An 11,429-nucleotide genomic window follows, 5' to 3' on the forward strand; every position below is an offset into this window, starting at 1 on the left:
ATCGTCAACTGACAGTCTTTCTCGACAGAGTATGACACTTCCTCTGTTCTCTCTTTCAAAATCGCCAGACTTCTCGCATTGCTCCACTGGACAGAAACGACCATTGGTATTTCAAGGCCTCCTTAAATTAGTGGCCTCACTGAAATAACTCTTCCTGTAAATTTGGCTTCTTGTTCCAAAGCACACATAACAGCTCAGTTCTTTTGGTACATGACCAACAACCACATGGCTCAGTTTTGTTCAGTTGTAAATTTCTTGGTATCCAGTGTTGAAATAAATTTGTTCCAGTTGTCACTACCGTGTCTTAATCGCGTTAATTACCTTTATTGTGAAATTCTACCTCCTCTTTCGCGTTAATTTTCCTTATTCGAAACTCGTTTTCCATTAAATTCGCTTTAATTTAAGTCGCGTTAATTCCTATGGTGGCCAGGCCTTTGAACAGGAGTGAGGCTTAGGGTGACCTTGTTAAGATAGAGATGTTGCTGCTTTTCAAATGCAGATTACTTTGTTATCATGCTAACTAGATACAGGTCTCTATCACAACAGGGTCACCCTTAGCCTCACTCCTATTCAAAGGCTTGGCCACCAAGCCCACAACCATAAAAGGAACTGTTGGAATGGCAATGAAAAGTTACTAGTTAATCACTTCTGGGAGTTGAAAGGTGAAGCTTTACTAACTGGTTGGTTTTTCCGTCCAAACAAGCTTTATAAACCATTTCGTCGACGAAACAACAGCCACAATGACATAATTGTCAATTTGTCACTTTTGTAGATTGCTAAAAACCCGTCAGTAAAGAACAAGTATGTTTTCCACCGTTTATTTGTTTCAATTAAACTATGTTCACATTTAACATACTTTGTAGAAGACAAGGCTGTGAGCTAATCCGATCTTTGTCTTAAGGCCTTGATCCTAGTTAGATAGAATCAGTTGTTAAAAATCAAATTAAATATTCTGAAACTACAAAAGCTTTTAGGATAAGTATAATCTAGAAGCCTCATAATTTGATATCTGCCATTGAAAATGTATATAAAGAATTATGAAACTGGATGCGTTTTAGCTCTTTAAGATTTTCCTTGTCTGATCAGTTAGCCCTCGAAAGTCGTAAAAATTCGCTTCGTTTCTCCTTTTTTTATCCATTCTTGCCTAGCAATCAGCCGTTTGCTTCTATCCATAATGTCTCGGCTTGTCTTGCATCCAGCCCTTGACGATCTATTTACTACGAAACTCAGAAAACCGTGAAGGCCAGATATATTTATAGCATATAACTGTATTTGAAGGATTCAATTAAGCGTCAGAAATCTGAACCGCAATCAGCGATAGTAATCAACTTGCGGTTTTGAGTTTTGTTTACACGCCCCGGACCTTGAGGTTGGTCAGTACACGCTTATTGGCGCGTGTCAGATTAATATCAAAGTGTTCGCGGGTCTCATAACAGAGAATGCTTCTCCGTAAGTCTCTTTTTAACCGCTAAGCAATTTATTAATCCATACTCTATGTTCAAGTAACCTTTTTGGAATTTTCACATGTACAAGTGTTTCAAATAACGAGTATTTGAACAGAAGTCTTTATGTTTAAACCGTCGCAGCCTTTTCTCATATCTTAAAAATTTTAAACTCAAATAAAAAGAAAATTTGCGGCCCTAAGAAGCGAGAGGATTGACAACTGGCCTATGGGTTGTTTGGCAGCCGTCTAACCACCTGAAATCATAATAGCAAGACGATATACATATCATCCTAGACGTCTCTTAGGTTCCTTGAGCTATTTCAGCTCTTCTTAGAAACAAGCCTTAAACATACCAATTAGAACGCACTTGACATGAATAAAACAAATGTACCGGAACGTGTATAAAAATGAACAATATTTTTAGTTAGTCATGAATAAATCCAATTTTTCTGGCAAATTTAAACGCTGGATGAAAACTTAACGTGATTCCAAAACAAGGAAATTGAAAGTTCGTCAAATATTTTTTACTTTAAGTCTCTCTGCACAATGTAAATACTGCAGTCGTTAGTGCCTATGTGAAAGAGATGCATAAAAGTTTTAGTCCATTTTACAATAACGAAACCGCTGACTGGTGTCATTCTTCTCGGCCGACGGAACCGATAATTGTCGGTTGGGTATCCAAACCAAGAAATTTCTTGATGTGGCTAACAAGAAGAAACAATTCCGCCGACAACGAAACGCTGATAAACGCACAAGCAATGTAAAAAATATGCTTAGTTTTAGTTGGGTAGGTTTCCAGTATGCTGGCTTTCCTGTGCCTTTGCTCTTCATAGTCTAAGTCAGTCTTATGCTCTCAGAATTCTACACTGATCTTTTCCAACGTGACACTTAACGGATCACTGAGCCGCTGGGTTTATCCAGGCAAAACACCAATTATTCCTGTTGCTTGTTCAATCGCAAGACTCAATGTAACCAAGCATGAATATATGTCCACTTCACTTGCGTTTTAGATCAAAATTTTTGAGCTAGTTTGATCATCGTCGCTTGACTAAGGAAAGAATCAAACAGTTTGCCATCACTAAATTCCTAGCTGATCAGATATTGAAACATCTGCATCGCTATCGTAGCCATATGACTCAGCTCGTCGGTGAAGCCCATACATTTTTATTACAATATCGTCTTATCCACTCGATGGAAACATGAGAAAAATATTGACTTCGTTATGCAATTAATCATAGACTGTCTTAACCGTCTCCTCGTAAGCTTTTGAGTACATGAAACCGAGTCTATTTTTGAGCATGTTGAGTCGTAATGAAGGTGATGACCAGGAGAAAGGCGGTAGCCATCAAAACACGACACATGTTTCTACAGGCTTGTAAAAGCCTCCTTCTAAAGAACTTATCGATTCACTTGGTCGAACGTGCATATCATGCAGTTTATACGCAAACTTCTTCGAATCCAAACACGTTGTATGAGCTGAGCCCAAATTGGCTGGTCAGCGGCCCAGCGCGAGAAGTCACATGATCAAACAGGCGTCTCAGTTTTTACTCGAACCTCCTCTATTCCTGTAAATGCGGCAGGTGAGCTGAGGGTCATGTGTCCAGATGGGCTGGTCAGCGGCCCGTTGAAGGCGTCAACGTCTTCGTTTTGGTCTATACCACACTCGCCGTTTTCCGCCGTATTAAGAGACTGGTTCAATTCCTCCCTTTTGTAAAAGTAGTTGAAATTTGATACAATAACCGGCACAGGAAGAGCAATGGTCAACACCCCTGATATAGCGCAGATAGAACCCACTATTTTGCCTCCCAAAGTGCGAGGAGTCATGTCCCCGTATCTATGAAAAGAGAAAGACATAAAAACTTGATGTAAATGCGATATTAGTAAGTTTCTTTGCCTGTTTGGTTTAACTTATTTCTATGGAAATTTTGTTGGACTGCCCTCTCGTTTTGCTAGATTTCTTTCAGTTCTACTTTTGCCCTCAGGAGAGGGGAAAATCTGCACCCAAACCCCGAAATCGTCTTCTTTATCTTTCATGATTCTTTTTCCACGTTACTTAAATATCTCGCATATCTTACCCCCGACTGGCCAAACAAGGCTCCGTGCTAAAAAAATAACAATATGGAGACAGTTAAGCTATAGTCCAAGGTTCAAGCCCGTCATCCTGTTACTCACTGATCATATCGGTTACTTCCGGAGCATTCCGTCAGTTCATCTCACTGATAAAACGCGGATGACAAAATTTTGCATCCGATTTGATAAGATGGTGGTGTTTTTTTTAACCCGTCACAGAGCGACGAAAACCCAAACTTCCGCCTCTTGTAAACGCAGGCGGGTGTTCACTGTCTACGCACGACAGCCTTTTTCGGCAACTTTCAAAGTAGATGTCTACGCACAGCCTTTTTCGGCAACTTTCAATGTAGATGTATTTTCTATACGTTTTTGTTATGCTGTCCTACTCTCTCAGTCTGTATAATAACGTAACAGTCTAACCTTTACCGCAACCTGTGCAGTCAATAAGAAAAGAAAAACATGGGAAAAGAGACGTAGAGCGAGTTCCTAGTACATGCCTTGGTTATGTTCTTTATAGATAGTCTTTACAACCAAAATTCTGCTTCCAAGACTTCTAGGAGAAGACTAATCTCAAACTAGATTAAATTGCCATCAGATCTATGCTTAAGCGGTAAAAGATAAAATATTTGATTTCGGAATTTACATCTCACATGAATGGTAAATAAAGGGTAAAGTTCTGAAGGAACTCAAAGACTCTAAAGGATACAATTGGGTTCAAGTCACTGCTACACATGAGCTGTTTTTGTCCAATACCTTTGGTTTTCTCCTACGAATTATTTAAGAGGGAGAGCCAGAGCCTATAATCAAACAGTTGCTTGCTAATCGCAACCTTAATTTTGTTAAAATCAGAGTAATTTCTTGATGATAATACGCGCTTGGCTGACCACAGCTGAAAACTAAATCCGGCTAATGGTCAAGCAAACATTACATGTATTTCGACCAAAAGATTTTGGAGATGTCAAAGGATTCAGTTTTAGAAAATGATTTTCAATAACTTTTTTATGCATGTTTATCTGACTGATTATTTTTCAGTTTCCACCCTGTTTCATCAATTATTCATTTCAGTTAGCCTTGGACGTTTTACCGACCTAATGAAAGAAACATGACTACTTTGTGCTTAATGAAATGGTGTTTACTAAACATGAGCACATTCTGTCGCCAAATCGATTAATGGTGCATATTTTGATGAAGTATTTCACCGATATATGAATTATTAAAGCTGCCTTTATTGATCCCGGCGCAAGTTCTTTGTTAATGAACCTTCTCGTTTTAAAATACTGATTGACTTTTATTAAAAGTATTTATCATGTAATGGTTGCTTTAGTTGCCGCCAATATCAATTTCATTAGACGCACGAAATGGGTCGATTTGTGCTATTTCGAGCCTTGAGTATCTAGGTGATAAAAACAAAGGAGACGGATAACTTGAGAGATCCGATATTAAAGCAAACAGAAAACAAAAAAAGTTTAAATGTATTTCTGGTACACTTCTACATATGGATCTTACTCAAAATTAGTATGGTGTACTCTGAATATCTCAAGCAAGTAGAGCAGCACGCCTGCTGTGAAATTGAACAAGTTTGCGTTGCTCGAGTCTGCTCGGAGATGAGGCACCAAAGAGCTTATCTGCCGTGTTCAGTGTTATAACCAAGACTTATTCCACCATCCGGAAGTAAACTTCTTGCCATTACAATGCAATGGTACCAAGCTTTGAATTAAAAAGTTCAAAACTACCGAAACAACTAGATCGTCTAAACAACGAAAACAGTAAGAGGATACATTCGCCGAAGAACTATCGAATGTTAGCCGGCAACACTTTGTAAAGGAAGGCTTGCGGGTAATGTGAACAACAGGGAAAAGAAAAGATCAGTCAAACAAAACCTCCCACAATGTCCTCTTCCTTTGATTCGTTTTTGTCGTTTATAGCGGCCAAACTTACCACACGTAAAGTGATAGAGACGGCTTATTTTATAAAATCCGTTCCAGCTCTCCCTCCCCAAGACCATAAAAGCCAAGGAAACATAAAACATGCATACAAATGAAATTCACTACGCCATGCGATTCTGTCTCTTTGACTTTCTTATGATTTTGTTAATTCAGAGAACTTATCAGTGAAAAGATAAACATTATTTGTCTCAAATCGGGAAAGTTAAATCGAGGGTCTCATTTAATTTAGTGGCGATTTTTTTGCAGCTTCAACGAGCATTTAAGTTAAAATTCGAATTAATATTGGTGTTGCTAAAATGGAAATGTAAATTATATTCACTAAAAGTTTTAATTATTCTTGTGCGTTCATTAATTTTTGATCACGCTGGCGACTGAACCCATGGTACAAATTTTCTTGAAAAAAAAAGGAAAGATTGAAGCGATGAAATATAAAATGGTTTAATTTTGAACAAGCCAATTAAAGCCAAAAAAGTCGCGTTCGTCATTTTTTACGACCAGGTCTTTCCTGTACTTATGTTGCAAAAATGATAAACTACTTCCTCCTAACTCAAAACCGTGATAAAAGAATAATGTTTAAAACCTTTCTATCTTCTGTAAATAGCCAGATTAAACTAAATTTCGGCGAAACTCTTCCAAAGTGACGAAAACCGATGTAAACTTAATGTACCTTTACCTTTCAAATGTAACGTATATGAAAGCGGTCGTGTTCTCAATGCAACACATAACAGCCCCGTTCAAATAAAATCAGAGCTTTTCTTAGATCGAGAGAGAGCCTCCCAGTGTATGGAAAATCCCATTTATGCTTCAAACGACAAGAACCTGGTCATCGGTTTCAAATTTAAAACTTCTTTAAATGAAAATTCTCAACCTACCCCACTGTTGTCATGGTAACTACCGCCCACCAGAATGCATCAGGGATACTTTTGAATTCGCTATTTTGGCTGTCTTGTTCCGCGTAAAAAACAGCACTCGCGAACAGCACTACTCCGATCAAGAGGAAAAAAATGAGCATGGCCAGTTCTCTTGAACTTGACCGCAGCGTATAGCCAAGGACTTGTAAGCCTTTTGAGTGTCTCGACAATTTAAATATGCGGAAGACACGTACTAGACGAATAACTCGTAACACAGCCAACGAGGTTACGCGGGCTTCGTTCATTGGAAGCGTAATGTAGTAGGGTAAAATCGCAACCAGGTCAATGATGTTCAAAAATGTGCGTATAAAGACCAATTTTTGCGGTGAAGACAATAACCTCACAACATACTCAAGGGTGAACCACGAGATACACAGAATTTCGATTACAGTGTACCACATTTTCTTAGTTTGAGGGGTTCCAACGTATGCCTTACAACCAGGTCCACTTGAATCGGTCCTACAACGTATACTCGGTAAAGTCTCGAGGCAAAATACCACGATAGACAGTAAAATCACAGACACTGACCACATAGCTAAAAAACGCGCCGGCATTGAACTGTCCGGATATTCGAATAATTCCCATATTCTCCTTTGTGTTTGGTTTGTCGGCAATAGTGGTTTCTCTTCGCTTATATATCCCTCCTCGATCTCTAACCGCTGAAGATGTTCCTTACCAAGTTCAAAAAATCTGACCTCTTCCGAAAAAACGTACAACGGAACACCACTCGGCCGAACAAGCTTGCCATTAGACTGGTAAAAAAATAATATGGCCTCAAACGATGAACGATTTCTGTCGAAAAAATATTCATTGTTTTCACTGTCGTAGTAGAATTCTCTTTTCGCTGCACAACCGAGAAGTGTTGCCGGGAATTGAGAAAGCGTGCGTTCGTAGGTTTCAAACCTCAGGCCGCTAACATTGATAATGATCCTTCGTCCTTTATCGTTGATTTCTCCTCTCAGAGATGGCTTTGGTGCCTGAACGGATGAATTGTTGCTCGCTTGTTCGCTGATGTGATTCAATCCAGGATTGATCTCCATTCGCTCTCCCAGATGGCAATAAGGCAATTGGAAAAACGAGCAATTGATGTCCTTTAAGTCTCTGAGAGGTATCGCATAAATTCAGCGAACATGTAATTTCGTTGGGACGAATCGCTAGTCAGATCTTCATCGACGCCAACTCGTTTAAAATCGAATGGGTTGATGAAAGATTTCTGTTCGCTGTGCCAGAGTGGGCGACCTTCAGCAACGACATGACAGGTGCTACGATGAATACTGTTTTTATTGTTTCCTACGCACTGTCATTTTAGAATTGTAAATTTAAAGGAAGGCCACATGAATAATTCAAATAGATTAATGTATTCAGAGCGAGGGAGATTTTCCGGACAAGTTGTTAACCCGTGTACATTCGAAGACACCGCTAAAGAGCTGGCACAGAATTCATGATATAACTGAACTTAAGGACACTGACCATTGCTTTAAAAAACTAAAAAACTCCACAAAGTGTTTCCTTAATTGAATTTGCTTCCATGAAATTTTGTTAGCTAGAAATTCTTTAGAGAAAGATAATCAAATTCAGGGAGTGAAAAACAAAAAGGAGAGGTTCGATTGTTGTGTAAAGAGAATTTTGCATAACAAAAGCGAATCAGAGCGAACATTATCATTTTAATGTGCGACCACATACTAGGCTAATGCATTAAACCAAAATATACCTAGATCATAAAAATAAAAATGTCACGAGTTACAGAAAGTAATGTAAATGTAATTTCCTTTTTCGCTCAGCACATCACAATGCGCTGCCATCCGTTCGTAGAATGGATGGATGAGAAAGTAAAAACGCCTTTTCGAAATCGTCTCCTCATTTTTTATTCTGCTACCATGGCTTCTCTCAAATGCTATAATCATAAATTATTTACTTGATCGTACATGTTCCCGAAGATAACATCAATAATGACAAAACATCTTCATGTCTTGATAATTGCGAGAATATTTCAATATGTACTGTACCCACAAAAAAATATTTCAAATCGCGCCGACGAACAAGCTGTTTGCACACGTGCCGCGAAAATCAATATTGCTATATCACTCATTTTTCACTCCTCTATTTTAATTCAAACCTTTTGATTAAAGAAAGATCGACAACCAAATGTAATATTACTGTAGAGAACGGCGGTTTATTTCGAGTAGGTGAATCAATTATTCATCACGGCTCTAGGCTAATATTTATTCATCAATTTGTGGAACACTCCGCTCGACCAATTACTGAAATAAAATTTTCGTTGTTGATGGCTTTGTGGCATGCTTATGTGAAAGGTTGTTGTTTTGGGCTTGAGACTTCTCGATTTTTAGTGTTTCGTTTCGCACAAAGAACCACAATTCGAATGTTTGGTGATAAAGAAGGTAAGTTCATTTATACAGTGGTCGTGGTTTCACCAAGATAGCGACAACAAAGAATAAAACTCACCGCGACATCTGTTTAAACCACTTTTTTTTTGCAACTTTTAATTTACTGTCATGCTAATTAGAGGACTTATTGACCGAATAAAACACCGTCCTCTTTCACTGCGCTTCTGTTAAAAAATAATGGCGGCTCTTCATGCAGTCCCATTGAAACTTTTGAAACATGGCGTTTAACTATTTCAAGAGTATTCTCTAATGTTTCGCCATCGAAGTTCATCAAAACTTTGTAATATGAAGACAAACATTCTCAACGAATAATAGTGTAGATTAGTATACCAAAATTGAAAAAACACAAGGTATTGAGTTACAGTTCGTAATGTGATTCAGATTTAGGAACTTTGTCAGGGACTAAAATCACCTTTGATTACAGAAATCAATATCAAATATTAGAACATAGCTAGCAGAGTCGCGCAATCAAATTCATTATACGTAAGCGTGCTCAAAATCCCGATAGTGCACGCTGATAGCGTCAGCAAATCCGACTTCGCCGGAATTTTTTTTTTCGCGCGAGCGACCATTGCTAGTGCGGGGAAAAATAATACATTTCGCGACAATAATGGATACAAACAGAAACTCGGCCTGCTAGTCCGAAAACGAAGACAATGTTTCGACCTTTTCCCATGGGCTAGAGTTCTTAAATGAGGCAGAAAAAGAAAAAAACAAAGGAAAAGGAGACTCGGCATCAGCGCCGTCACGATTCGCTTCAACTGATATTGTTGTCCGTTGTTCGCGTCGCATTTGATGCACAATTCCACCGGCTATGTTCTAAAACAATTGGTTCATGCTTTCAGCTGTGCACTATCGAGTTATGGAGCACGTGGGAAGTTTGGAGAGCACTCAAGAAGCTAGAGTTGCCCTCGGCTATCGCCTCGGGCAACTCTTACGCTTCTTTCGTGCTCTCCAAACTTCCCGCGTGCTCCATAACTCGATAGTGCACGCTAAAGCATGAACCAATTGTTAATTAGTCACCTCAGACGAGATTACATTTTCATCAATGAAGTTTTTATAAGTCTTCCATATTTCATAATTTCTGGTGAAGATAAGAGGGTAGACAAAATAAACATCTCTCCTTTAGATTCCGTGTGAGATTATTTAAAATTGGCGAAACGGGGTGTTAGAAATAAATTCCCTTACACTTTTTGCCACTTAGAGCAAATCCAAAATCTCTAACATTCTCTGCTGCTAAAAAACCTTCCGTTAACAATATATGGGGGTTTTTAATGGCTCGCTCCAAGATTTGTCGCATCTAAGTTCCAGGTAGAGTTTTAGACCGAGAGGGCAATAAGTTAGTTGAATTCAAATGAGATCGAGCAAATCTACCATCGTAATGTTGATTTTTTTTTTTTTTTTAAGGGGCGCAACGCTGCCTGAGAAGGTCACAATCTAAACAAACTGTTAGAACGGTACTTTCATGGTTTCGACAAAAAGCTGTGTGAGATTGACGAAAAAATTGCACGCATACAAACACGATACAATTCACGGTGTCGCGTGATGCTGGCCACCAAGATCAGCCCTTTCACATTGGTTCACAAAAATGTCCCTATGCATAACCATATCTAACAACGTCCGACACGGAAAGGACTGGCTCAAAATAAGCGAGAAATCCCAATGGAAACCATTACGATCCTAATATGGAATCAGAGAGGACCTCTTTTCAAGTAACAAGTCCGCCTGGTCTGCGATTTCACTGCACATCATAAACGCAGCGTGAAGCATCATTTCGACAAGGCTAGACTAAGGATATACAACATTGATATAAAACACTATAACCGAAAAAAGAAAACTAAACAAAAATAGACGATTTAACTTTTAAACTTGACAAGCTAGAGCGTAATCAAGAGTCTCCACTGCGACATGGAAAGGGTGACATTTACCTCTACACTCTCTCTTCGTGAGAATGGTCAAACCTAAAATTTGTAACAGGTTCTTATGTCAGAGAGGTTCTCGAATGAGAGCTCTGACAATGTTTTCTTCTTCGACTTTCTAGCTTTGTTTAACCCTTTACATTCTAAAAATGACTGGCATCTAATTTCTACTCGCACTATCACCCTTGCAATCAACCATTAAGGACACAAGAATAAAGGAAAAGATCCCTGACTATAGAGCTCTTGATTGTTAATCAAATTCTCCTTGTTAGTACCGTAGGAAATATATAGAGAACAGTATGGAGAATATGCATACTGATGTTAGGGTGGAAAGGGCTAATCAATGCTCCGTCGATGGGAAAGCATTGAGAGAAATAAAGCAGCTTCTACTAGGTTTGTATTTGTGCCTTGCACGGTTGCAGTCATTCATATACGATATTATGAATAATCTACATCAAAATTTTCATTTTCCTAAGAAAATGGGACACCAATTAAGTAACTTCAACAGCGTAATTCCAGCCTTATTACGTGCATTTTAAAATCACTGGAGATCCTTGCAAAACGATTGGCTTTCATCAGTTGGGTTATTCATTTTTATATCTTTAAAGCGCTTCTTTCTGCCAGCGAATGATTAAGCTTTATTAAAAGATATTAAGGATTTCAAGGCTTGATTACGGTAGCCAGCCAAATTGCGGGTATAAAAGACAATTTTTTTGCATTTTTTTCCTACAAAC

At 38.6% G+C, this 11,429-nt stretch overlaps 1 protein-coding gene and 1 long non-coding RNA gene across 2 annotated transcripts; one reads left to right on the top strand and one right to left on the bottom strand.

Annotated features, from left to right (window-relative positions):
- Positions 1 to 802: 802 nt before the first annotated feature.
- LOC111321890 (potassium voltage-gated channel subfamily A member 2) lies at positions 803 to 8,668 on the bottom strand. Its single transcript, XM_022924887.2, has 2 exons — positions 6,333 to 8,668; positions 803 to 3,278 (listed from the first exon to the last, which is right to left on the bottom strand). The coding sequence occupies exons 1-2, from the start codon at positions 7,409 to 7,411 to the stop codon at positions 2,969 to 2,971; spliced, it is 1,389 nt and encodes a 462-aa protein (XP_022780622.2). The 5' UTR covers positions 7,412 to 8,668; the 3' UTR covers positions 803 to 2,968.
- LOC148722086 (uncharacterized) lies at positions 8,645 to 10,927 on the top strand. The gene is made up of 2 exons (XR_015992527.1): positions 8,645 to 8,770; positions 10,184 to 10,927. It is a non-coding gene; the product is annotated as an uncharacterized LOC148722086 (long non-coding RNA).
- The last annotated feature ends 502 nt before the right edge of the window (positions 10,928 to 11,429 follow it).

The sequence above is a fragment of the Stylophora pistillata genome, chromosome 10 (genome assembly GCF_964205215.1).
Source record: "Stylophora pistillata chromosome 10, jaStyPist1.2, whole genome shotgun sequence".
Lineage (NCBI taxonomy): Eukaryota > Metazoa > Cnidaria > Anthozoa > Scleractinia > Pocilloporidae > Stylophora > Stylophora pistillata.

What these genes read in the sequence shown, in the direction of transcription:
- LOC111321890 (XM_022924887.2), bottom strand. Translation starts at nt 7,411, where the DNA reads ATGGAGATCAATCCTGGATTGAATCACATCAGCGAACAAGCGAGCAAC. An exon ending in GTTACCATGACAACAGTGGG is followed by an intron (nt 3,279 to 6,332) that starts GTAGGTTGAGAA and finishes CTCTTTTCATAG; the next exon opens with ATACGGGGACATGACTCCTC.